Source organism: Tiliqua scincoides, chromosome 3 (genome assembly GCF_035046505.1).
Source record: "Tiliqua scincoides isolate rTilSci1 chromosome 3, rTilSci1.hap2, whole genome shotgun sequence".
In the NCBI taxonomy this organism is placed as follows: domain Eukaryota; kingdom Metazoa; phylum Chordata; class Lepidosauria; order Squamata; family Scincidae; genus Tiliqua; species Tiliqua scincoides.
Window position 1 is genome coordinate 121,985,560 of NC_089823.1, and position 25,037 is coordinate 122,010,596.

The following is a 25,037-nucleotide window of genomic DNA, read 5'->3' on the forward strand; positions in this document are numbered from 1 at the left end:
GACTGCCAGATAAATCTTGTCTCTTTAAGTTTCATGGAAGAAAGGAGGATGTAATGTAAGGAGGATGTAAATGTAATGGAGGAAGGGGGGACAAAAGTCCCATAAAACGCCCATTGATCCACTGACTGAACACAGTTTTGGAACATTCATAGCATAAAATCAGGATAGAAACAAAGAGAGACTACTATATTCTACATGAGTCCTGAATCAAGCTCTTCCTAAAACTTCTACAAAGCACCACTGTCCGATCACCTGGAGACCTCTTAACACCACAACAATAGACTCTACAGTAGTCCTGACCCATGTATGCTAACCTACATATGCTGGAAAACAAAACGAGGTAACAGTTTAGGTATCCGTTAAAACAGATATCTGAGTATATCTGAGCAGATTCCAAGAAGAAAATAAAATAATCTAAGGGGAAAATGTCCTGACAGTATGCAGGATGCCTCTGCTTTAGAAAGTGCTCCCTCACCTACTGGAATGTAGTATTCTATGTCTTACCTTTAGTCTGTCCGACGCAGAGTTGCCAAATAGATGGCAGGTGGTCTCTAACTAAGAGGAGCAAGGTTCTAGGATCTAATGTGGGGTGGCTAGTTCATCTACATACCGTATTTTTCACTCCATAAGACGCACTTTTTCCCCCCCAAAAAGTGGGGGGGAAGCGTGTGTGTCTTATGGAGCGAATACTGAAACACTGCAGGCATTCTCAGGGGCAGGAGAGCCTCCTCAGCAGGCAGCTGCGACGCTTCTGCGTGGACCGGGTCCTGCCTCCCCGCCGCCTCTGCGTTCCCACGGCCGGCACTGCAGCTTCTCCAGGGCAGGACCTGCCCCTGCGCAGCGGCCTGGAGGGGAGCAGTGCCGCCTGCTCTGGCCCGGCCCGGCGCCTCTTCAGACCCCTGCCCCACCCACTCACGGAAGAACTCGGCCACAATCTCGGCACTGCCCCGCAGGGTGATGCCCTGCTCCCGGCTCTGCTGCTTCGCCATCGGGGGGGGAGGCGCCTGACGGAGAACAAAGCCCCTCAGCCTTCCCGCCACCCGGTTCAAAACTCAGCCCAGCTCAGAGGTTCAGAATATTTTTTTTCCTGTTTTCCTCCTCTAAAAACTAGGTACGTCTTATGGTCAGGTGCGTCTTATGGAGCGAAAAATACGGTAGTACCTGAGAGACTTAAGTGTGCAATTTACAATGGCACACTTGCATTGTTCTCTTAAGAATAAGCAGAAGTGAGCACTCTGCATTTGGTATGACACCTTATGTGATGTCAATGACAATGCATGCACACATTAATAGCCAAAGTGGATAAGTTGGGATATTTTAAAATTTTTTAGTCTCCAGTTCTGGTTACTTCACATTGTAAAGCTACAAATGTGACTGATAACTTTTTACACACCATCCAGAACTTCACTGATAAAATTAGGAGCACCCTGCATACTTTGTACATATCCTGTTCCAGTGTTCCCCAAACTGTGGGTCACGAGCCAATTTTTGGTGGGTCGGGAACAGTTTTTGAAACTGTTTTGAAAGCTGAAAGTTTCAGCTTTTTGTCTAGCCTGGAAGTCCCGAGCTGCACATCTTGTTGCCAGTTCAGCCTTCTGGGTACCGGTGCTAAAATGTTTGGGAAGCATTGCCCTGTTCACATGAAACATCACTACCAGGACATATAATCCCATACTATTAGACACTGCTGATGGTTTTTCCGCTATCTGGTGCATTAAGTTAGAACTCATGCTGCAAGGGCTTCTGAAACAAAGTGTGTTAGTAAAATGACAACAGTAATACACTTTTTAAAAAAAGTTAATCTCTCAATGAATCTGGTTATACGTATATAGCAGCTGCAGCTTACTCTCTGAAGAGGTGGATAAGGGGGGGAGGAAGAATGGAAACAAAGCAATACATTGGAATTTGGAGCTATGTGTACTACATCCACATCCTCCTCAACTTCAGGGTCAGCTGTCAAAGCAATACTTTAGTGCAGTGGTTCTCACATGTGTAGCACCGGGACCCACTTTTTTAGAATGAGAATCAGTCAGGACCCACTGGAAGTGATGTCATGACGAAGTGATATCATCAAGCAGGAAATTTTTTAACAATCCTAGGCTGCAATCCTACCCACGCTTACCCAGGAATAAGTCCCATTGACTATCATTGTTCAAATAATATGTATATTCTAGCTAGTATGTAAAAGCTAGTATGTAAAAAGTACAGGTCTGTAATATTTCCCCAAATGCAGTCACATACTATGGTAGCATCAAGTTTAATATATTAAAAATAAAAAATTGAAATGAATGGGGACCCATCTGAATTGGCTCGCGACCTACCTAGTGGGTCCCGACCCACAGTTTGAGAAACACTGCTTTAGTGGATACTGCTAGCACATGGAAAAAGAAAAAGTTTTTAATTCTCCATTCCATTCTTCATAGAGCCAGGCCAAAGGGAGAGGGTCACTTGCATTTCTAATTGCCACAGCATTTTTATTTTTCATGCCTCTCCACAACAGTAATGTAAAGGGACACCTTTTTTAAAAAAACTGCTTTAATTTAATGCAGTTTTCAGCTTCCCTGGGGGTTACAGAAATGGAACCCCCGCAGATGCTGAGACACAACTGTACTTCATATTCAGTTTTCTAAAATGACTACAGGGACAACTGAACAAGTGTAGAGACTTAATTGTACCTAACTCTGGATTGGTGGGTGTGTTATAAAGTACGCTAAACTCAAGGCAGCTGGGTCAGTACCCCTTGTAAACTTTATGTTGATATTTATGAACCACTGGCTGATCCAGGAAGCCCTAGTTAGTCAAGGCTGAACCCACCGATTCACCCTTGGAAGTACTTCTGTAGGAATATGAGGCCAACAGTAGTCAAAACTATACTAGAAATGACTATATTCTAATCAAATCCAACATCCTACCTCTAGAAGGAAAGTCAAATATTACAGGAGATTAGGCACAAAATATAAGAAAAACTGGCCTTGGCCCTGAAATTAGTTATTGGCAACTAATTATGTAGTTATTTATAAAGAGAGTGTATTTCCAAAATCCAAGGAAAAACAGGTAACACTTTAAGTTTAAATTTGTATTTATTTTTCATTTCTACAGAACATATTTGGTCTGAAGTCTCTCAACAATGCATGCTTTTCAATTTTGTCGTGTGTTGCAAAAATAAAATAAAGTTTACCCTTGTGATGGAATTTAAAGCTTGGGCTACCTGTTGCATATCTATACCTTTAGTTTGTGATCAGTTACACTTCAACAAAACAGTGGACTGTTATATATAAATAAGGGTACATTTTCTATTGCCAAGTGTAACATTCAAACAATCTTTGAACAGTGGAAACTGCAAGCTTCTTTGTAGTCTAAATTGAATGAAAGATGTATAATAGGACCCAACTGGAAACTTCACATTTATTGCTTTATGACTAATACAAGATTTGTACAGCCCTCTCATTTACTATTTTAATAACTGAAATACATTTACTATAATACTACTTTCCTGTATTCCTTACCAGATACTTCAATATTAATAAAAAAAGTGCTACTTTTTCTGAAAAGAAAGTAAGATGAAGAAGGTGAAGAATCTTGAATTAGAGCCATGCAGGTTTTAAATCTTGGTAAAATTCCAAACAACCTACAACCTTTTGCTGGCTTCCGACAGGCAGGAAGTTACTGAACTGTACAGTAGCCAGTAGAGAAAACTGCCATTTCAACAGTACATCTCCAGATGAAACATTTAAAAAAATGCTTAATAAGGCAATCTATTGGTTGCAGCACAGAAAATATGCTGGATGCCTACTACAAAGGAAGAGTGAACATATGATTTACTATTTCCAACAAATCCTAAGAATGCAATGTGATACCTTTAGTTCATTGTTTTCCCTCATTTTAAATACCTGTACTACATGTAAGTAGGCAAGACCATTCACAACCTGAATACTAGCAACAAAGCAAGATAAACTAGATAGCACCGACTGCTCATCTCTAAGTAACTGATAGCGCCTTCCATGTCTTTTCATAACTGTTTCTCCACAGACTGCCTGTGATCCTCTGCAAGTAACCTACAGAGTTTTTGCTCTGCATTTTCCTCTGCTGCTCAGAATGGCAGCTGCTACATAATCCTGCCTGCCAGATTTCCTCATGACATAGTCCACAGTTTCATCAAGAAGTATGCTAGCTGGAACTGTCATGCTTGTAGCTGCTACATGCAGAAGGAACATAAGACAAGTGATAGGGGTAGAAGTGACAGGTCACAAGATAGACTGCCCATGCCCACAATTTGACTAGCACTGAACTATTCAATTAATACAACAAAATCTCTCTTAAGAGTACCTCAATACAAAACTAGATTGCCACAAAAGGACTAGTATTTGATGGATTTCCATATTCTGCCCCATCTGCAAAGGAAATGTGACATGACTGAAACTGTTAGATATCTGCAGGATGTCTGACAAAAATTAACTGTATTGTCAGTGGAGTCAGGAGTCTATTGGGGACCTAAGCTTTGAAAAGCAGCTAAGACAACAGATTTGGGTGCTAGACTTAGGGGTGTTTGTACCTTCCACAGTAGTGCCTCAAAGACTGAGGCTCTGGAAATTGTACTGCATGCTCAGCTCAGCACATTTTCTAAGACATTGGGAAAAACTGGCAAGCCATTTGATTATTATCTATAAATAGCATTGTGAAATTTTTGTTAAAAAGTGGAATATAAATATTCTTAATATTTTCTTGGTTCTCATCTTGGATGCTAAAGGGAGCATATGCTATAGCATTTGGGACCTAAAATCAATTCCTGCTACCACCTGGGAGAAAACCTTTGTGAGGTTAAACAGGGGCAGTTGATCCAAAATGAATTGTTGAGGGAGAAACCCTCAACAATATTAGACCACTATCCATTTTCATGAATTACAGAATTTGCCCCATTACTGGAAGAAATTCATGATAAGATAATGCAGAAGCTTGTATGAAAAGATAAATATTAAGTCTTCCACCTGGAAAAATATGCTTGAAGCAACATATGAGGGAGAACAAAAAAATTCAGGAATTATTAGAACCACCAAAAAATAGGTAAAAGGAGTTCTGGTAATTGTTAATTGCTGCAATAAGTCTTAAAACTTATTACAAACATTATTTGATTCTTTTTAAAATTTGTACTGGCTGTCAGAAAAAGTCAAAAGGCAGCACTTCAAGATTAAAATTGTAAAACACTGACTCAAATCTTTCAGTCTATCACTAATATAGCAATTAAAGAGTCATATAGGAGAACACCCAACTAGCATTTCTGTCTTTGGGTGTTCCTGTGATGAATGGAAGGAGCATTCGGCTCCTACAAGGGGACTTCATATAAGCAAAAGGATTCTTTGCATGAAACACTCTTTCCCAAAGGGGACTACCAAGAGTAGAAGTAGAGTAGAAGCTATTAGGAATTTTACACACAGTCAAGATGTTCAGTGGTGTAGATAGCAATAAAATGAAGCAAGAAGGCAATAGTTTAAGAAGAATCTTGTATATAGACACACTCTAAACAAAATTTGTCTTATGCAACAGTAAGACCTGTATGAACAGTAAGACCTTTAAGAAGGCATATTTTATGAAGCATTTTCGATCTTTATGGCTGTAGTTAATATCCCTACATCATAACATTTGTCAAAAGAAAGAGCACAATTAAACAATGGTAGAAACAATTTAACTATACATACAAAGAGCTTAAAAGCTCTTTGAAATTTCCAATTAATTCAACATCTCCTAAATGAAAACAAAACTATACGGTAGCAGTTAATTAGAATCCTTAATTTTACACAAGTGTATTCAATTTTTAATATTATCAATAAATCAGCTTTTTATATAAATATTACTTCAAGATAATATTGCCTATACAATTTACATTTTTTTACAGTCACGCACAAGCTTCTTTAAGGCATTGTTATAGGTGTATATGTAAGAAAGGTCTTAACCAGTTCTAGAATTCTTTTCTTCAGGTTTTTATTTCGAAAACCTCTGCATGAGTACCAGTCATCTGTTTATGGCTTCACTGTTCGCAAGAACTATGCACTTTATCTCTTTGTATACAATTTATTATCACGTACCCAGGTGTCAGCTTGAATGGGCCTGATGTTGCTTAGTAACACCTCTTCATAGTTTCCATAATCACAGAATTTAACAACTGCAGTTGTCCCAGAGGAATGAAGAGCTTCAATTTCTGCCCGATAAAACTGGAAAAGACAACAAGAGCCTCCTATTTCAACTGATTTTTTTTTAAAAAACAAACTATGTAATAACAGCTGAAAAGGGTTGAAGACCAAGTATACCTGAAAAACCTGCAGGGAAAACAATATGGACACATTTGCTTTTATACTCCTCGCAGAAAATCAGCAGATGGCCTCAGTGTTCCTACCCTGCCCTTCTTAAAAATATTCCTAGTCAGGTAAACTGCTGGATACAAGTTTTAATCAGTAGATCAACTAAAGCTTTAGGCTGATTAAGTTGTGGGGGGAATTTAACTAGTGAGGTGTGAGTTATGAGCTTGCTTCTCTGCCTTCCAAGCAATTTCCAGTGCATTGGTGTACTAGCATTTTTTTATATTTGAAAGATGGCTCTGTATTCTAACAATGAGCAGCTGCCTTGTTTATTCAATTGTAAATGTTATTCATTATCTTACATTTCCTTCAAACTCAGAAAAGTACCTACAGTATTTTTGGTTTACTGCTTAATATATAGCTGTAATAAATAAATGTTAGATTATCCATTTCACAAAGAAGCGTTTCACGCATCAATCCTATCCCCTGCCACTTCCACCAATGGAGGTGCACATGGCATCCTATCGTGGTGGGGGCAATCAGTAGGCCTCCTTTTGTTCTTTTACTTCAAGATAAGATCCCTAATACTCTGTGAGGCTATCTGGATCTGGACAGGCTCTTTGGTTGGCTCAAGTCTGAGTGGATCCAAGATGGCATGGCAAGTCTTGGCAGGGAGGGAGTAGGATATCAGTGGTAACTTTACTGCCAATAACTACCCCTTCCTAAACCCAACACAAGTCCTGGCACTCCCACTTCCTGCCCTTCTCCCCCTTCTCTCTCACCACCCACACCAACTTACCCACCTCAGGATAGCCAGACAAGTCACTGCTGCACAGCCAGTACTGCTTGCTGTGATGCTGCAAACCATGCTGTGCTGCCAGAGGGCAAGTTCTGGTGGTGCAGATGGGGGATAGAATTGAGCACTAACAGCCCAATCCTGAGCTGCCTGCTGCGTAGTGCTGCAGGAGAGTAACAAATGGCTGTTGATGCATCCAGTGTGCCCCAGGCAGCTGCTGCCTCCTCCTCAGGAGAAGGGGGCTTTCATCCCCTTCCCCAGGTAAAGTGACTACCCCTGCAATGGGGTTACTCAATTCTACAATAACCCAAAGGTCAGTGTAATATGAAGAGCCTCCGTGTCAGGCGGCCAGCCCGACACAGAGGCTCAGGATCCAGTGGAGCAAAGCTCCACTAATTCCTCCTCCCTCCCACTCCCTCCCCCTGAACGCCTCCTACCTGCCTTCCCTCTGCGTCCCCCCACCCTGTAATGCCTCCTTCCCACCTCCCTCCATGCCCCCACCTACCGCTCTGCTGCAAGGCGGGCCACACAACCGCCAAGTGGCGGAGGTCCGGTGCTCCACTGGCATTAGCCCAGTGCTGGGCTAGCACCAGCAGTGAGGATTGGACAGCAGCACCAGCAGCACACTCCTTAGGACTGGACCCTAAGTCAGTTAAAATCCTTCATTACTTGTTTAGAGTATGCTAACAGAGTAAACTAACACATCCACCTCAGAGATCACTTGCAATCACTGAGCACTGTTTTTTATAAGAGCCCCACAGTCTACTTGGCTCCTACCAGTCATACAAATTAGGTTTATCTGAAGTTCACTGCTTTTATAAAAAATGCCCTTTATTTCAGAACACCAAATACCACAGAGTTAGGGTGGGGAGATCTTACTTCCACACATTTCAGCATCAAAGAACCACTCAAATCTAGGGAATAAGCTATCTGTTACGTTCCTTTTCAGAGCAACTGTCATATTTTGAAGTAATACTAATACATTCACTTTATCAAATTAACTGCATTTCTTCTGTTTTGTATACAACATACCTTATTGTCCTCCCAGTAAAGAGCAAAACATTCATCCCCTGGTTGCCAACTTTTCCCATACTCCCCCGAAATGGATGGTTCCAACATTTTTTCTGGTTTGATGGGTCCAGATCTTTTTTTGGGTCCAGTATCATAATACATTTTAACATCAAAAGATGTGGCCATGTTGGATGCAGGCAGTTTAATGGGTCCAACTCTCCTTCCTTTCTGAAAATGTTCGATATCACCATTTGGTACAGAACTAAAATGATCAGTTCTTGCAGGGTTTTGATAATCTATATTCATACCAAAGTGCTGTTCATTTTTCAAACTGGTGAATGTCTCATTTGTTGGCATTAGTGTCTTCCTATTTAATTCATAAAAATTATTAGGATGATGCATCTGGTTTTCCCGACTTCCTTGTTTCTGGTTATTGTTATCAACGAGATCTTGGGCAGCAGAATTCTCTTTTGTTTCCATCAGCGATGCTACTTTCCCATGTCTGTTTTGGACAGGGTTGTCCCGCCGCTTGAAATTAAAGTCACTGGGATGAACAGTTGCGGGATATGCAAGATCTTTCCGAGGATAAAGTCTATCACTCTTGTTTCTTTCTTCAGTCCACTGATCAGGGCCAGAAAAGTTTTGCCTTTCTGAAGGTCTGGCTCTCAACAACCCACTTCCCTCCGCAACATGCCTCAAATTTTGACTATCTTTCTGAAAACGAGGTGGCTTCTCATTCCTTGGCTGCCTAGTTTCATTTCGAGGAATATGTCTTTGATGGTTAAAAGCTTTTATGCCATTTTGTTCAGAGTTCAGTACTTTGTGTTGTCCATGATGCTGTGATATCGTTTGTAACTTTGGGTCTACAAAAGAAAAATACTACAAATTAGCTGTGCCACTAATTTATATCAAACAATTTGCATGTCATAAAGGTAGGTGAAGAACTTGAATTATTTAATTTGGAGGCAGACATAAGCACATCTATCTGATGTAAAAATAATGCACAGTGTTTAAAGATGCTATCTTAGCTCATAACCTATATTTTATTAAATTTAAAAATATTTCTGTCCCAACTTTCAGTAAAAATGTCCAAGATGGCAAACAGCAAAAATCCAAATCAATAAAATATTACTTAAAAAATAAGAAAGGAACTATATAGGTGCAAAGAATCCTGCATTCTACTGAATCAGACCAGTGCAATCCTATGCATGTCTAGCTAGAAGACTTACTCCCATGGAAGTTTGTACAGGATTACTGGTAGAGGCTCTTCAGGGTTTCAGTGGTGAGTAGCCTCTGGAGATATAAGGAATTGAAACTGGGACTTTCTGAACAGCAAGCATATCCTCTACTATTCTCATGAACCTTCTCAACTTTCTCACTCTCATTTCCAAAGCTAAAAGGCATGATTCCGTGGAGAACTGGGGAGGTGGGGAAATGGAGGTCCATTTGGGTGTTTGCTTTATTTCTCTGGTGTGTGTTGGTGCTTAGAGAAATTCTGATGTATTTATTTAAATTTTATATTTAAAAAATTTTTCCCAGCCCTTGACACTGTGCCATGTATTTGATGTGGCCTTCTGGCCAAAAAGTTTGGAATCCTTTGATTTAAAAGATATACATAGTGGTGTTTGAAACCAATGCTATTTATTTTACTGAGAAGTAAGCCTATTCTGTTCAGTAATACTTGGGCTGAAAACCTACCTTACTCACCAAGAACAAACACCTCTAGATATACAATATGTAATTTCATAAGCAATAAACTTCTGGGTTACAGTTAAGAGATTAATATATTATGGTGAATAAACTGTGTTCACTCTGTGCAATTCTTTTCTATAGAAAGCCAAATACCAGAGGTCAACTAAAAAATGTCTGTTTTAATACAATCCTGAACATGCATACATATTAATATGAATTTGTCTTATGCTAACTCAGACTGTAGATCTATCTAGTTCAGTACTGTCTGCCCTTACTAGCAGTAACTCTTCAGAGTTTCAGACAGGAGTTCTTCCTAGTGCTCCTGGAAAAAGACAGGCATTGAAACTGGAATTTTCTCATGAGCATGAACCCCAATTCTCATGACAACAGAGAAAACTATTGCCAATTCCTGCTTCAAATGTTTTACAATGATAGACACCTAGCAGGACATATCTGAATAGTTGGTAAGGGGCCTTCAATACAACAGAATATTAGTATGGATGAAGTGGTACAATCTACTTCCAAAAGCATTTTCCCTAGATGATACACCCCACATTCTGGAAGCAAGAACAGAGAGGGGGGAAGAAAAATACAGAGATGTCAACTAAGCTCACCAGGTTTGGGTCTGGACATGAATTTTGGGAGGTTAGAACCGTCACACCAAAAAATGATCTCAATTTTTCTCCAGCTCAGATCAAATCCAAGTCTGAAAAGAAGTTGCAGTTTACTCACCAGCCTCCTAATATCCCAACTCCCTACCTACCGCACTTACCAGTACTTGAATTAATGAAAGGAAAACTTTCTTCTTCCCTTTCCAGCCAGCACTTGGCATTTGCATGCAGATCCAATCTTCCTTGAGAGCAGGAAGTGAGTTCCTTGAGCGAGTGTAGTGGAGACCCAACCTTCCTTTTCCCCAAGGACTATTGGACTCTACACAGCATACCAGCATCAGAAACCAGCCGGGGGAGGAAGAGATGCCTGTTCTTTCCTCTCCCCATAGCTACTAGGCACTGCCATTGGTAGTGTGGTTTAAAGAAAAGGAGAGAGATTGCTTTGGGGATCAGGAGCTGGGCGAGCAGTTAAAAGTAACTCATGCTAACATTTTCCAGTATTAGATCAGCTTATTTTCCAGGATATCTGTCATGATCCCAATATATTATCCATATTTAATAACAACCAAAGCAGGTAGACATGAAAAGAAAGGGATGTGTGAAATGACTAAGACAAAAAAGGATACAGGTTACAACTAAGAATGTGTGCCTTCTGCCAAAGCCCAGTGCAAGGGTAGGCAGCCCTTCCTTTCCCAAGTCCTCTGTCCCAAGTCAGGACTGGAGAAAGGGAGGGGATGAAAGAAACCACATTTAATGGCATAGCTAGTAAATGAATCCAAAATCGTGGATTCCTGATAAACTGGTCACTAAATAAGGTGTTTTCACCTTATTTAGAAGAAAAGGGCCCACAAAAATGCACGCTAGTAGAAGTCGATCAGTGGTTCCTTGTTACAATGTTAACTGATAGGAACCTCCCCATTTCCTCTCACATTATTCCCTGTCTCACAAGCCATTAGCTAAAACTCTGAAAAGCAACATGCACTTTTGCTGGATAATAGTAACAAACCTTAATTTGACACTTTAGAGCAAAAACATGCTGTTCTGTCACATAGCTAGACATCTCCTCAGCTATTATAGTAAAAAGAAGTTTGGGAAAATGGTTTGGAAAACACTTCAGTCTCTGCATTAATTGCAAGACAGCAAAGGTTTTGTCTTCTGATAGGTAGCTTTGAGATGACAAGCATTTTGCTTTTAAGCTGCCAATCATTTTATTCAAGTAAATCCATGACCTTGAAAAAAATCATGCTAAACTAACCTCTCTCCCTTTAAAAAAGAAGTCATAGAAATTCACTGGGTTGGAAACATCAGCCCATGATGGTTAATAAAATAAATGTTTATTTAACGGACGAAAGCTCTCAAAGTCTAATATGACTGTCAAGTACAAATAGCATGATGTGACAGGACAGTAGATTTACATCAGCCCACTGACCAAACAGATTCAAGATGGACTCAGAATGGAATTTTTGTAGCAAATGCTTTGTATTTAGTCTGAATTAGGAACATTTGTTAAGGAGATAAACCAAATCAGACAGCCTTAGCATGGTAAACTTCCAGCACTAACCTGAAACCCATCAATTAAGCATTTTAAAGAACTCACTAGAAAACAATTGTTACTTAAAGTGGTGTACACTTACACACTTCACATTTAAGTTCAATGCAAAATGTTAACAAAAAAAATCAATAAGAGAACCACACCATCCCTGCAGAATGCTGAATCAAGGTTTACATGCATTCAGGAAGGGGACCTCCTCACCAGCCCCCCCACCCCACTCTAATGCCCACATTTCAACAAGGAGCTTGTAGCTTAAGGTGGCAGGGGTGGGGCAAAGGCATTGGTGTGGGAAGGGTTGGCTATTCAGCCAACATGAAGGAAATGAGGCTACCCACACTATTTTCTATTAGTCCTTTTACTGAATTCCTTCAATGAAGGAAACAACAATATGCAAGCAAAGAGGGTAGCCCTGTATACAGTATGAATAGAATACAGATCCTAGCAGCTAGGAAAAAGGGAGAGGGGCTGCCCGCATTAGCACCCTCATATGGCCAGCACCCATCCCCCAGCTGCTACTCTACTACCTATCAACACTTGATTAGCTTTGTTGACTGATCAAATTTTTCTCTAAGCACATAGTCAGAAGAGAGATTACTTGATATCCTCTAAATTATTTCTCAACTATTTGACTCATGCTGCTGCTTTCCTTCTGGAAACCAAGCATGCGATACTGCAGTTAACAAGCGTGTCCTCCTTGGAGGAAAATCAGACAAAGTAATCTGCTTTGCTTACTATTTTCTATATCATAGATTTTCAAATAATAAACCAATACAAAATGTTTCTGATTTGCTATTCAGAACTGCTAACGTTTAGTTTCAATGAAAAAACCAAGTTACATTAATCACAAGCATTCATAAATATTTAATACAGTTACACAGACTTTGAAGGAACTCTATGGAAACTGTGCCTTCAGAAAATAAACATATGTATAAAGCTTATATACTACAAGTGCACCTACAAGTTGCTAATAATTGGCTAACTACATACTTCTGCTCCATTAACTGCATTGGTTGTCAATTCAAGGTGCTGGTTTTGGCATGTAAAGCCCTAAATGGCTTGGGACCAGAGTACTTGCAGGACTGTCTGCCCTCCCAGTATGAAACTGCCCATCCCCAAAGATCAACTGAGAGGGCCCTCTTGTGAAGTCCCCTGCCTCTGGACATCAAAGAAGATGCCTTCCCTTGTCTCAGAACCTCTCCTGGACACAACCAGAAGCCACTCCCAGTCACACCCAGGAGGTCTTCTGAGGCCCTTTAGCTGCGGGCTTAGTATCCAGAGGTATTCAAGTCTGCTGATGCTGAGCCCACAGATAAGGAGGGCCCACTGTATTTTAAAATTACAAGTTATGTCACCCATGAACACTACTACTTTTCACAAAATGTCAGCCTTCGCCATCCAGTGATATTATGTGAACAGAATACAGCAATACCTTGGAAAGTACAGAGGATACATTCCCCAGTTTCAAGAGCTGTGTGAAACAGTGCAATATAATATGTATTAGGCAGGAAACAGGCACTGATTGGCTCAGAATGTACTGGTCCCATTAGGCAGAACAGATGCCAATTACACTGGGACAAAAAGCACTGTAACAAATCAGCACTAAAGGAATTTGCATTACGTAAGGTATGACTTTATTAATCCTTTCAAGGTTGGACAACTGGATTCATCAGTTCCCTTCCAGTCCACCACAAAGTAAGTCAGTGGCATCTAGAAAGCCTCTCTCAAAAACTCTGTACTGTTTACACATACCTTCTACTGTAAGCGTACCCATTTTAGACTCCAGGAAATCAAACAAAGTGCTTGGAGCAGATGGCCTGGCATTTCCCAATTCTTCCTCATCTTCAGTTCGTATTCGGCCTCTGCCCTTTCCTTTCCCTGAAGATAAATCACACAAGCTATTTAGACAAGGGCAAATAAATTAAGCCTAATACAATTCAAAATGTATAAAGACAGGCATGCTGTAGTTCTTAAGCAATTTCTTTTACTTTACTTATTAAATTGGTTTGACAATATAATTAAGGCCTACGTTATTAAACAGCACTTCAAACAACATACTTAGAGTCTAAACAATGAAAGAATTCCATTGTGACGTTACTCAGTAGGTACCAACTGAAATCAATGTGAAAGTTAACATCTTGGTGAGAAACACTACTGTAGTTGTATTCACAGACATATGACTACTATAATGAACCTTTCACTTATGTCGCTCTCAAAATGATACATAACCTGAATTGTTTAATTAGACAATGTTTACTCGTATATAAACTAATTTTGTCATCTATTTAATCAACTTTAATAATCAATATTTATTAGTTCTACAATTTAAAATAGGTGTCTCCCCACTACAAAAATGAAATAGGAATTAATTGTAAATATTCAAATTCAGATCAAACTATAATTATAAATTAAAATCATTTTTAAGAAGTCGTTTCAGGGAGGTAGACACAAAAAAACACCGGCCAAAACCTTGAGTAACATCAAGGCAAAAGAGACAGAAGTTGGTAATTTAACACAGTTTGTGAAAATGGACCATACTCCTGAGGAGTATGGACTAGATGGGCCTTTGGCAGGATCCAGCAGGGCTCTTGTATAAATAAGCAGCACCCAACAGCTCTGCAGTTGTTCTGTATAATCTGTCTCTACTAGAAATCCTTCCTTGTAAAATACTTTTTAACATGTACCTCTAAGAGGGGGCCCTTGAACAGTTATCTGCTTATTGCTGTTCAGAAGAAAGTTTAATGAAGCTTCAAGGTTGTTGCCATTATCCATAAGCGCTTGTCTCGCTGCTTCCTTGCTGAAACCCATTTCTGTAATGTGTTTGAGAGCCTTTTCATCAACCTGTAGCAGAAGGCATGAAGAGTTGATCACAGGATACAATTTTCTTTGTTAAATATTAGTTTTAGACTGATCATTAACACATAAGAATTTTGTTCAAAAATAGTAAGAGTTATTTTGCTTCAGTATGAATAATCTTTTATGAAACCAAAGCTTCATACATGGAATTGAAACATATATTGAAAGATGTAGATAACCTAAGATACAATCTAAGGTTGCATCCTAAGAAAGTTAGTAATGACTAAGCACAGGTGAAATTAATAAAGCTTGGAATATATTCCAAGTTCTTCGAATATAGGCCCTCTGAGTCTACTGCATTTGAATACTATTCTCCCAAACTCTCCCACATTCTAGACTGCTTCCAAGCAGAATGTATTTCAAAAAATGTTTCTCTGTGTTTTACTATTAAAAATATCAATTTCATTGTAATGGCCTATGGCAGGCCATTCCCAAATTGTGGATCACAACCCACTGGTGGATTGCAACCTGGGTCCTCCGGTCTGCCCTTGCCACAGTTTGGCTCCAAACCGGAGCCATCCTAAAAGACCAACTACTCACTAGGGGGGTGGGAAGGCCTCTTTTGAGTCATGCTGGTTCACTCTATTGGCCTCTGCCAGCCACAGAAAGCAATTTCCAGTTTGGTTCTGAGAACCAGAAGTGGCTTTCCAAGGCTTCGCCAGGCCATTCTGAGGCTTGTTTCAGCTATACTGATTCAACTCCTACCCTTTTGACTTTGATTCACATTTGCACCTTACACATTTCTCCCTGCTCAAAAATGAGTCTGGAGGTTGATGTTGGCATCCTTCAGTCTCAGAAGACTATGGTTTCACGCTCTGAATGGTGGTTCTCTTTGGATCTCTTTGGATCCTATGGGTCCTTTCTCCTATGGGTCTCTTTGGATGGGTTGTGTGTTGGCATCCTTCAGTCTCGGAAGACTATGGTGTCACGCTCTGAATGGTGGTTCTGGAACAGAGTGTCCTCTTCAGTGCGCGAAGCCTGGGTAAAGTAGGTATGGAGGATAGGCTGTTACCCATGCAGCAAATCCCCCCTCTCCACGTCGCTGAAATGGTCCAGTGGAAAGGCAGAGGCCAATATGGTTGGTTCCAGCGGCGTCGCAGGAGTTGCCAGAACGTGACTGTGTTCAGCCATGAACTGCCTCAGGGACTCCGGCTCCGGATTTTGCCTCCAGGTTGACTCCTGAAGCCTTTTCCATAACTGGATGTAGCCACAAGGCAGTGGAGGTTTGGGATCAGAGTTTTCCTTCTCTCAGATGAGCTGCCTTCCCAGGCTGACGAGTCCCATCTACCCGGTGGCTGTTTAGTCGCCTCTTATGACAAGTACAGCCAAACTGAGGGCCTGTTCTTATCCCTAGCCCCCAGGCCCCTCCATTGTATGGAGGTTACTGGCTAAGAAAGTGTGCTTATTTACTGGGGTTAAACAATGTTTGGAAATGAGGAAGAAGGGTGATTAGTTATTGAAGATACAGGTGTAGCCTATTTATTCTATTTTTTATCTGCAGATTTGTCTCAACATGAATGGGGTGGGGAAACTGAAAGTCACACATACCTTTGTCCCCTTTGCCCTTCTCTGGCATCTCGATCCTTTTCCAGGCAGCCCAAAACACTGCAAAAAGGCTCAGACAGGGAAATAGCCCTGGAGCCATGGAAGAGGTTCCCCTTGTTAAGGAACAGTAAGACTCCTGGAGCACCTGAGCCAGCAAAGAGGCTGAAGAGGGGAAGGGGGGGGGTGCAGAAAACCTCTGCAGCCAGAGCATGTGCAGCAAGGTGGAGCTCTCTCTCTCTCTCTCTCTCTCTCTCTCTCACACACACACACACACATAGGGGCAGCTGTGGTAGCAACAGAGGGGATTGCTTGAAAAAAACTGCAGAATTTCTCCCCCCCCCCAATGGTGCAGGCTCTCCTTGCTCCAGCCTATGGAAACAAAACAGCCCAGCAAGGCTACAATCCTCTCCACACTTTCCTGGGAGTAAGCCCCATTGACTACAGTGGGGCTTACTTCTGAGTAGGCAGGCATAGGACTAGACTCATAAAAGGTCAGCATCCCACTTGTGAAAGAAGCAGGACAGAAGCGGGAGGGCTGAGTACGGAGGGGAGGGAATTGATAACAGCTGCCTTAGTTTCCTTCCATCAGGAAGTGTCAGGCTGCAGCCTATTTGCATAACTCTATGGGATTTAGCACACGCGTTTTTTGTTAATCACGCCGAGTCACGGAATGAAACCAAAGCGGATAAATAGGCTCCACCTGTATTCTGAAAAAGAAAAGTTTTGTTCAAGATAGGGAATGAAATGTATAAAAATCAGAGAGCTTTGATTTTAAATCAAATAAAAAGATGCAATCACCTCCTTTTGGTTTTGAAAACTTTGAAAATAACTTAGGAAAGTTCTAAGAAACATTGAAATATTGCCTAATTGTTTGTATAAGGCAGATTCCTATGTAATCAACTCAAGATCAACAAAAGAGCTTCATAATTGTGCATTTAATCCTTTGGGACTTGTTTGTATTCAGATGCAGCATTAACACATAATAGATAGTAATACAGTATTTTTTTTTTTATCAAACTGCTTCACAATACATTACCTGATCAATCTTTAGAACACCCTTGACAAATGTGTCTATATTATGCAGATGCCAGTAATGGAGGTTGGGACTGAGAGACAGTAACTTGACTAAGGCCATTTAACATGTTCATATCTGTGATAAAAGTTGAATCAGAGATTCCTTGGATCAGGGCTACTATGTTGTGTTTTCTGGAGCTATTAGAAGTACACTTGAATTAGTTCAGATTTATTCTTTGCACAAACTAAGAACCCACAGAGCTATGGCACTTTTAATTGACATACAAAATATTGATATCTGAAGTTTTGTTTATATTCCAAGTCTTACCAGCTCTCGGTAGACACCTTCATTTTTCCCTTCAGGTTTCATCTTCTCTTTCTGGAACACTTCCCTGCTTCGATTCCCTCCTGAACTCACACTGAGATTGCTTCTAGTGCTGCCACCACCTCCTCCAAAAGTCTTCGTCTTTAGTAAGAGAAATGATGTTTGAGAAACATTGTTTAAAGATATATAGTGAAAAATTCAGTCTGATATCACCAATTTTTAGCAGTTCTGTCAACGAAATGGAGAATCAGCTCTCCTGTCCCCATAACATTATAAGAACATAACAGTCCCACTGGATCAGGCCATACCCATCTAGTCCAGCTTCCTGTTCTCACAGCGGCCCACCAAATGCCCCAGGGAGCACACCAGGTAACAAGAGACCTGAATCCCGGTGCCCTCCCTTGAATATAAATAGCTATGAAAAGTATGTTCTACCTAAAACACCAGGCAACACACATTCACCAGCCAAAGAGACAACCTCAAAATGACATACCATTATTTATTCAATAATCAATCTCTGAGGTGCTTTTTTGGGTGGTGACCATATGTTACCTGAACAATTTATTCTCCTACTTTTGGGGTTCAAGGAAACCAGGTATTCAGTCAAAATTACACTTAAAAAAGCAAAACAATGTTACAAAAAGAAGTCAGCACACACTTTCTAATTACCATAGACAGTCGCCTATAAGTCGATCCCACAGATAAGTCGAGGGCAGGTTTTGAGCAAAAAATCATGGAATTTTCTATGACCCTCAGATAAGTCAAGGGGGTGTCTTAAGGGGGTGTCTGACTATAGTTTTGTCTGATTTAACCCGAGGCCAGATTCTGAAAAATAACCTACCACTAATTGTTACCTAAGAACTGTACAGTCTCTAATTTATTAAAAACATAGTAAAAGATCATAAGATACATTTTTATTCTTTTTAATTTCTGGTCTTCACCACCTTTTGGTAAACACTATCAGAGTAAGTGCACTGTAAACTACATACCAGTAAAACAGTGGTTCCCAACCTGCTATTCATGTACTCCCAGGGACACTCAACGGGACCTTTAGGGGTACTTGAAAAAGAATGGAATAATGGCAGAAAAAGGCAGGTCCTGCTCCAGAATGCCTTGCAAGGACCAGCAAGGCAGGAAGGGAGGGAGCTAGTTGGCTGTGTAAGCCCCACCAATAGCTAGTTTTTGGTCATCAATTCATGTATGAACCAGTGATTGAAAACCAGCACAGTAAAAAAGCTGAAACATAATATGGAAAGTGATCAATCACCCAGAATTTCTCAGCACACTTCTGGTGAACTCACTGCAAAGGCAGAGTCTTCTGTTCTCCAACCAGATGAAAAGAGAAAGTATGTGATGAATACATGAAGTCTGGGTTTTCATAGAGAGGAGATGAGGGCTTATATTATTACAAACATTTTGCTAATATGAAGGGTACAATTTATGCAAATGGGCTGCCAAGGGATATGCAAGTGAAAAAGGTTGAGAACCACTGCAGGAGATCCATGAATCAAATCCACCTTTAAGGTGTCTGATGTGTTAAGCCAGAAGCTCTACATACAACATACAACCCATAACACATAACTGAGAGTGTGCAATTCAATTCACAGCAGAGAGATATTTGCAACCCTTTTTACTCAGAAGTAGACCCACTGCTTTCCATGGGTGTTATTCTTAAATAATGGTGCACTGAATTGTAGCCTGGGACCCTTGCGGGATAAATGGGTGTTATTCTTAAATAATGGTGCACTGAATTGTAGCCTGGGACCCTTGCGGGATAACAGCAAATAGCTTTAAGAGCATTTGTTCCACATACTGTACCACTAGAGAAAGACCCAGATATTAATTAGGTGTGTTCCAGGAGGGTACTTACACAAAAAAACAACATACTGCAGCAGGCATTCATTTTTACCTCTTTGCTTTTTGCAACTTCTGCAATAGCAGCTGTTCGCTGTTTTTCAAATTCATCATTGTCTCCGACAGGTTTCACTACACTCGTCACTTGCAGAGTTTTTCTCCGATCAAGCTCCCTGCTGTCCACTTGCGGCTGAGATACACATCTCTAGCAATGTAAAGGTATTAAGACAGATAAATCTAACAGTAATTTCATCATTCATATGGTGGAATCAAACAGCAATGTACCTATGTCCCTAATTTCAGTTTTGATCTGCCTTTTACAAACCAGACTATAGTCCAAAGGAAACAGATTAATGTCAACAAATTCTAGGAAGGCAACTATATTAAGGAGATGGAATAAACAAAGAGACTACTTTAAAGACTAACATATATAAACAGGTTGCTCTTCTGGAACATTTGTTCTATGAACAGTCATCCATGCAGTCTCATATTTGAGATTGTTTACAACACTGCTTCCTTTAGCACTGATTCCTTATGGCTCTCTACCCCAGTATAAATGTATTCTATCCAATGAGAACAGTGCATTCTAAAAAGTGTGAGGCCGACCAGCCCGTTTCACACAACACAAGAACACAAGAACAGCCCCACTGGATCAGGCCATAGGCCCATCTAGTCCAGCTTCCTGTATCTCACAGCGGCCCACCAAAGTTTCCTGCCTCACAGACACTGTTAAACGTCTATAGTGCTGTTTCACATAGAACTCAACTTTCTGGTACAAATTCCTCCTTGTTATGAGATGAGGAATTATTATACATGCAAGTCACAGCATAAGCTGCACAACAATCGTGGCCTTTCCTTTTTGCTTCGTATTTTCTGTTTATTGATGAGAAACCCACAAGTGGGCAAAAACCTTCCTACTATGTACTCTTCTAATCAGAAGGGTTCATACGAATAATGGGAGTCAAACACCTTTAGAAGGAGAGGAAAATGGGATGAGCAACTTGCACTGAGGACCAAAGTAGTTTTTGAGCTTGAGTGCTTCTGGAGGTCTGAGACAGCCATTTTCCCAATTCTTCCCCGCCTCTCTTGCTGCCAACATTTCTCTACATGTTCTGGCCTACTTGTTAAATTTGGGGCAGAAGAAAGAACAGGCTTTATTGTGTTCCCCATACCAATTCATGCGGAAACAACTATACCTGCCTAAAATGAAGATGTTTATCCTAGAGGGAGGGAGGGAGGGAGGGACTCTTCGCTCACAACAGGAGAGGAAACTGAACGCTTTCCACATGCGCTGCCTCCGATGCATCCTCGGCATCACCTGGCAGGACAAAGTTCCAAACAACACAGTCCTGGAACGAGCTGGAATCCCTAGCATGTATGCACTGCTGAAACAGAGACGCCTGTGTTGGCTCGGTCATGTCGTGAGAATGGATGATGGCCGGATCCCAAAGGATCTCCTCTATGGAGAACTCGTGCAAGGAAAGCGCCCTACAGGTAGACCACAGCTGCGATACAAGGACATCTGCAAGAGGGATCTGAAGGCCTTAGGAATGGAACTCAACAGGTGGGAAACCCTGGCCTCTGAGCGGCCCGCTTGGAGGCAGGCTGTGCAGCATGGCCTTTCCCAGTTTGAAGAAACACTTGGCCAACAGACTGAGGCAAAGAGGCAAAGAGGAAGGCCCACAGCCAGGGAGACAGACCAGGGACAGACTGCACTTGCTCCCAGTGTGGAAGGGATTGTCACTCCCGAATTGGCCTTTTCAGCCACACTAGACGCTGTTCCAGAACCACCATTCAGAGCACATTACCATAGTCTTTCGAGACTGAAGGTTGCTAACTATACTATACCTCAAAGTATAGAGACAAAGTTGATTTTTAAGATGGGCTCTGTGATATACGTACATGGGCAGAAAACGAGAAAAAAAAGACATACAAAGTTTAACACCAAGGCTAGATGACAACACACAATTAAAAGTAAAGGGGAAGGGGAGTTAATGCAAAAGTGAAAGAGCTCTGAATAATTTTTAATTACTAATAGTAAACACCATGTTCTGCTGATGCGCCTCATGGTATTTACAAGAACTGACCAGAAATGCACCCGCCTCCCCTTAGGAACTCACTGGTAGGCACAAAGTTACTTTGCTTCAATTAGCAATTGAAATTACTTTGTAATTATTTTGTTTCAAACAGTAATTTTTGAGTGAATATTTCAATATTCAATAGTCCACCACCGTGTCCAGTTAAACACATCTCTTAACTTTAGCATGTTACACTTTAAGACTGGGTCAATTACACCAATCTGAAACAGGGAAGAGTTCGTGTATAAATTACTGAATATTTAGCCAAAAAGAGCAGCTACAAAAGCAAAATGAAAAACAGAACACACAAAAGGCTGCTCACAAAAGTGTGCATCACTCAATTGTTTAAAAAGCACATCACAGATGCAACAAAATGCATAACCGCTTCAAAGTACTATTACAGATATTGATGCTTATTTTAAAAACATATCATACCTGCCCAAATGGCACGAAGGGAGGAGGTCCACCTTCTGTTCCTATGTTACTTCTATTGTGTTTTGATAAGCTCTACAAAATGAAACAGATATTTCATTAACTGGTGGGAGGAAGCAATAAGGTGGCATCTCTCTAACGACACAGCAACATATATGGGAAGATTTTTTCCATTATAGTTCAACAATGTCTACACTAAATAACATCAGCCCCATATTACAGTTTTAGGTGGGGATTAGGAGAAAATGGATAACCCAAGGCCACTTAAGTTCTTAGGTGAGGCAAGATCTGAATTCATGCCTCACATTTCATTTGCTCACAATAGATCTGCTTGTAATAGGCTACTTCGGGTGCTTGAACAGGTACATGCAAAAATCTTGGGGTTAGTTATAATTCAAGAGACAAAGAATGATTTAACTTAGGTATTTTCCTTAACTATTTTTGACTACCCTCCCTTTTTCCTTGACTAATGTATTTATAAGACATACCTCCATTCTGGAGAACTCATGGGAAATGCACTTAAACTAAGCTTCCTTAGGAAGAACCACTACCACTACAGAAGCAGAGACAGCTTCAAGTGACACTGACCTGAAAGATCCCAACACAATAGCTAATGTGGGAGATGGATCATACAGAGGAAACACACAGTTAATATTTATGTCAAGTGAATGAATTATGAGAAAGAATCTCTCAAATATGATTGATTGCTGACCCATATTTCTCTGTTCTTTAGGATACTAACAAAACTGGTTCAGTTTAGGGTACAATCCTAGCCAATCCACAGCTCCTTATCACAACTAGCCATTACAATAAACAGTTTGATAAATTCTAGATACTATTTAGCCATTGCAACTGGTGGTTTCATCATGGCACCTGTAGAAAGTGGATTCTATTTTGGAGGATTGCCTTGGTTTAGAAAGGCCCTTTGTTCCTGCACTTTTCTTCTCCTAGTCACTGATTCAGAATGAGTGGTTCCTCCCCCTTTGTGCAAGGTTGGTCATTTGCCCCACAATTCTTGTGCATGGTCACAAGGGCTCAGTGGAGAAAGAGAGAGGGACAACATGTGTATGTGCTGGCAAGCAAAGGCAAGATGACTGACCCAGAGATTTTGAGATTGCACGTACATGCTTTACGTTCTTTGCTGGTGCTTGGGTTATGCAAGATAGCAAGTTCCTTGCTGCACTGCACTGGGCAGAAGACATGCCTGGTGATGGAGGGAGTATTGGTGGGTGAACGCCAGTCAAGGTGAATCAGAAAATGGAGGTGGTGAAGTCATTGTGGTTAGGAGAGAGGTTAACTGCCTGGAGATGGGGAGTAGTAGAAAAGTTGGCATCTCCTGGCAACAATCTGCCCTTTCCTAAGAGACTCACTCTCTCTATCTCTCACCCCCCACCTTCTTTCCTGAATAGGATGGACTGCAAGTGCAACTTTTCAACCCATCGACCCTCACAGCCTTTTCATGTGAGTAGCAGCTCCTCTTATCTTCATGGCTTAGCTTCTGGATACTTCCCTATTTAAAGTTACATGGTCTTTCCTTATAGCCTTGGTGATTCAGGAATTGTTCTGGCTTCTAGCTCCTAAAACTTAAGCAAATTTATCAAGCCCTGAAATATAGAATAATCAATTTTGTAAGTTTGACATACATAATATCATATGTAATGAACAATGTGAAATTAAACTAATGTTTAAGGTAGGAAAATGTACCATGTTACCTCACCCTTTGCAACTCCCATTTTTCTATAAGATGTTCCACTTCACCTCCCAGAATCACAGTGTTGCTGTCATCCAGAAGGAGGAAGCCATTTTTGACCTCCACAATTCCCAACAGTTTAATTTTTGTTCCAGGAGGAGTGTTCAGACTAAATACAAGGACAAGAGCAAGTTTATGCATGCTGACAAATTAAGAGGACAACACAATACAGTCTTATTTAAGTTAAGCTGTGCTGAATTATTTTGCATGCAATCAGTAGTAAATTATTTGTTATACATACATGTTAAATAATGTCTCAAAACCCTTGCTAGTTATAGCACAGTGAATCCATATTGCACTGCATTTAAATGCCAAACTGCAACATGGCTTTTAAAAGTAATCCTAGAAAGAACTCAATACACCAATACAGCATGCATCTATATTATAAAGAGGATCTAAAAGTTATGAAAAGGATCTAAAAGTTATCTAAAAGGTCCCATCACTATATCCTTATGCAGAAATTCATCTCTATACCACTTCTTGAAAAGTGTTTTACATTACACTTTTTATCGTGCATCCATTGTTCAGTGTCAAAATAGGTAAACCTAAAAAGCAGTTTCAAGGATATAACATCTACAAAGCACTGATCATGATGTCAGTTTCCAACTGTTATGCTCATCTGATTAACTGAGCACCCAACAAATCAAGTTCTTTCAAATAATATGCGTCTTTTCTGTATGTGATATGTTGCATGTTTTCATGTGCAGAGAATCTAATTTCAAAAAGTTAAGCAATAAGAGAATATTTCTTGTACTATAACAAGGTAGTGAGTGAATGGGAACATCAGGGCAGTGTTAAATGAGAACTCTGACACACACCCCAACAGCACCTCTGTTTTTTCTGTGAAACCGTGCCTGACTCACAGCTTGACTTGCTTTTTGGAAAAACTCAGACGCAAGTCAAATGGATAAAAATGCCTCCAGACAAGTCAAGATGGCGCCTGTTATGTCTAGTTTGCGACTCAAGTCAAGGGAGGTGGAGACTCATGACTCGATCTGGAACTAAGGGAAGTGACCCCAGCACGCAGCTCACTGATGTAGTTTCCACTGCTACTTTACATTAGTAATAACAGTGCATTTTATAACTAAATCTGAAGCTGTGAAAATGCTTCTAATGAGAACAAAAGTGAACTGTGATACTTCAGTGACAAACTGTAGAATCATGATCTCACACACACAATCTTATGCCAAAATCTCTCAAGAATGTTACCTCTTCTCTAGAAACAGTTATATGA

At 40.6% G+C, this 25,037-nt stretch overlaps 1 protein-coding gene across 1 annotated transcript in view; it reads right to left on the reverse strand.

Annotated features, from left to right (window-relative positions):
- The window catches only part of TDRD3 (tudor domain containing 3), a 99,624-nt gene that overhangs the window by 21,427 nt on the left and 53,160 nt on the right, over positions 1-25,037 (reverse strand). Inside the window, exons 5-12 of the mRNA XM_066622217.1 lie at positions 23,771-23,912; positions 22,057-22,128; positions 19,599-19,748; positions 17,693-17,830; positions 14,634-14,790; positions 13,702-13,827; positions 8,119-8,960; positions 6,081-6,206 (exon numbers count right to left, since the gene is read on the reverse strand). Of these exons, the coding sequence (XP_066478314.1) occupies positions 6,081-6,206; positions 8,119-8,960; positions 13,702-13,827; positions 14,634-14,790; positions 17,693-17,830; positions 19,599-19,748; positions 22,057-22,128; positions 23,771-23,912 (1,753 nt within the window). The remainder of the gene's footprint in view (positions 1-6,080; positions 6,207-8,118; positions 8,961-13,701; positions 13,828-14,633; positions 14,791-17,692; positions 17,831-19,598; positions 19,749-22,056; positions 22,129-23,770; positions 23,913-25,037) is intronic.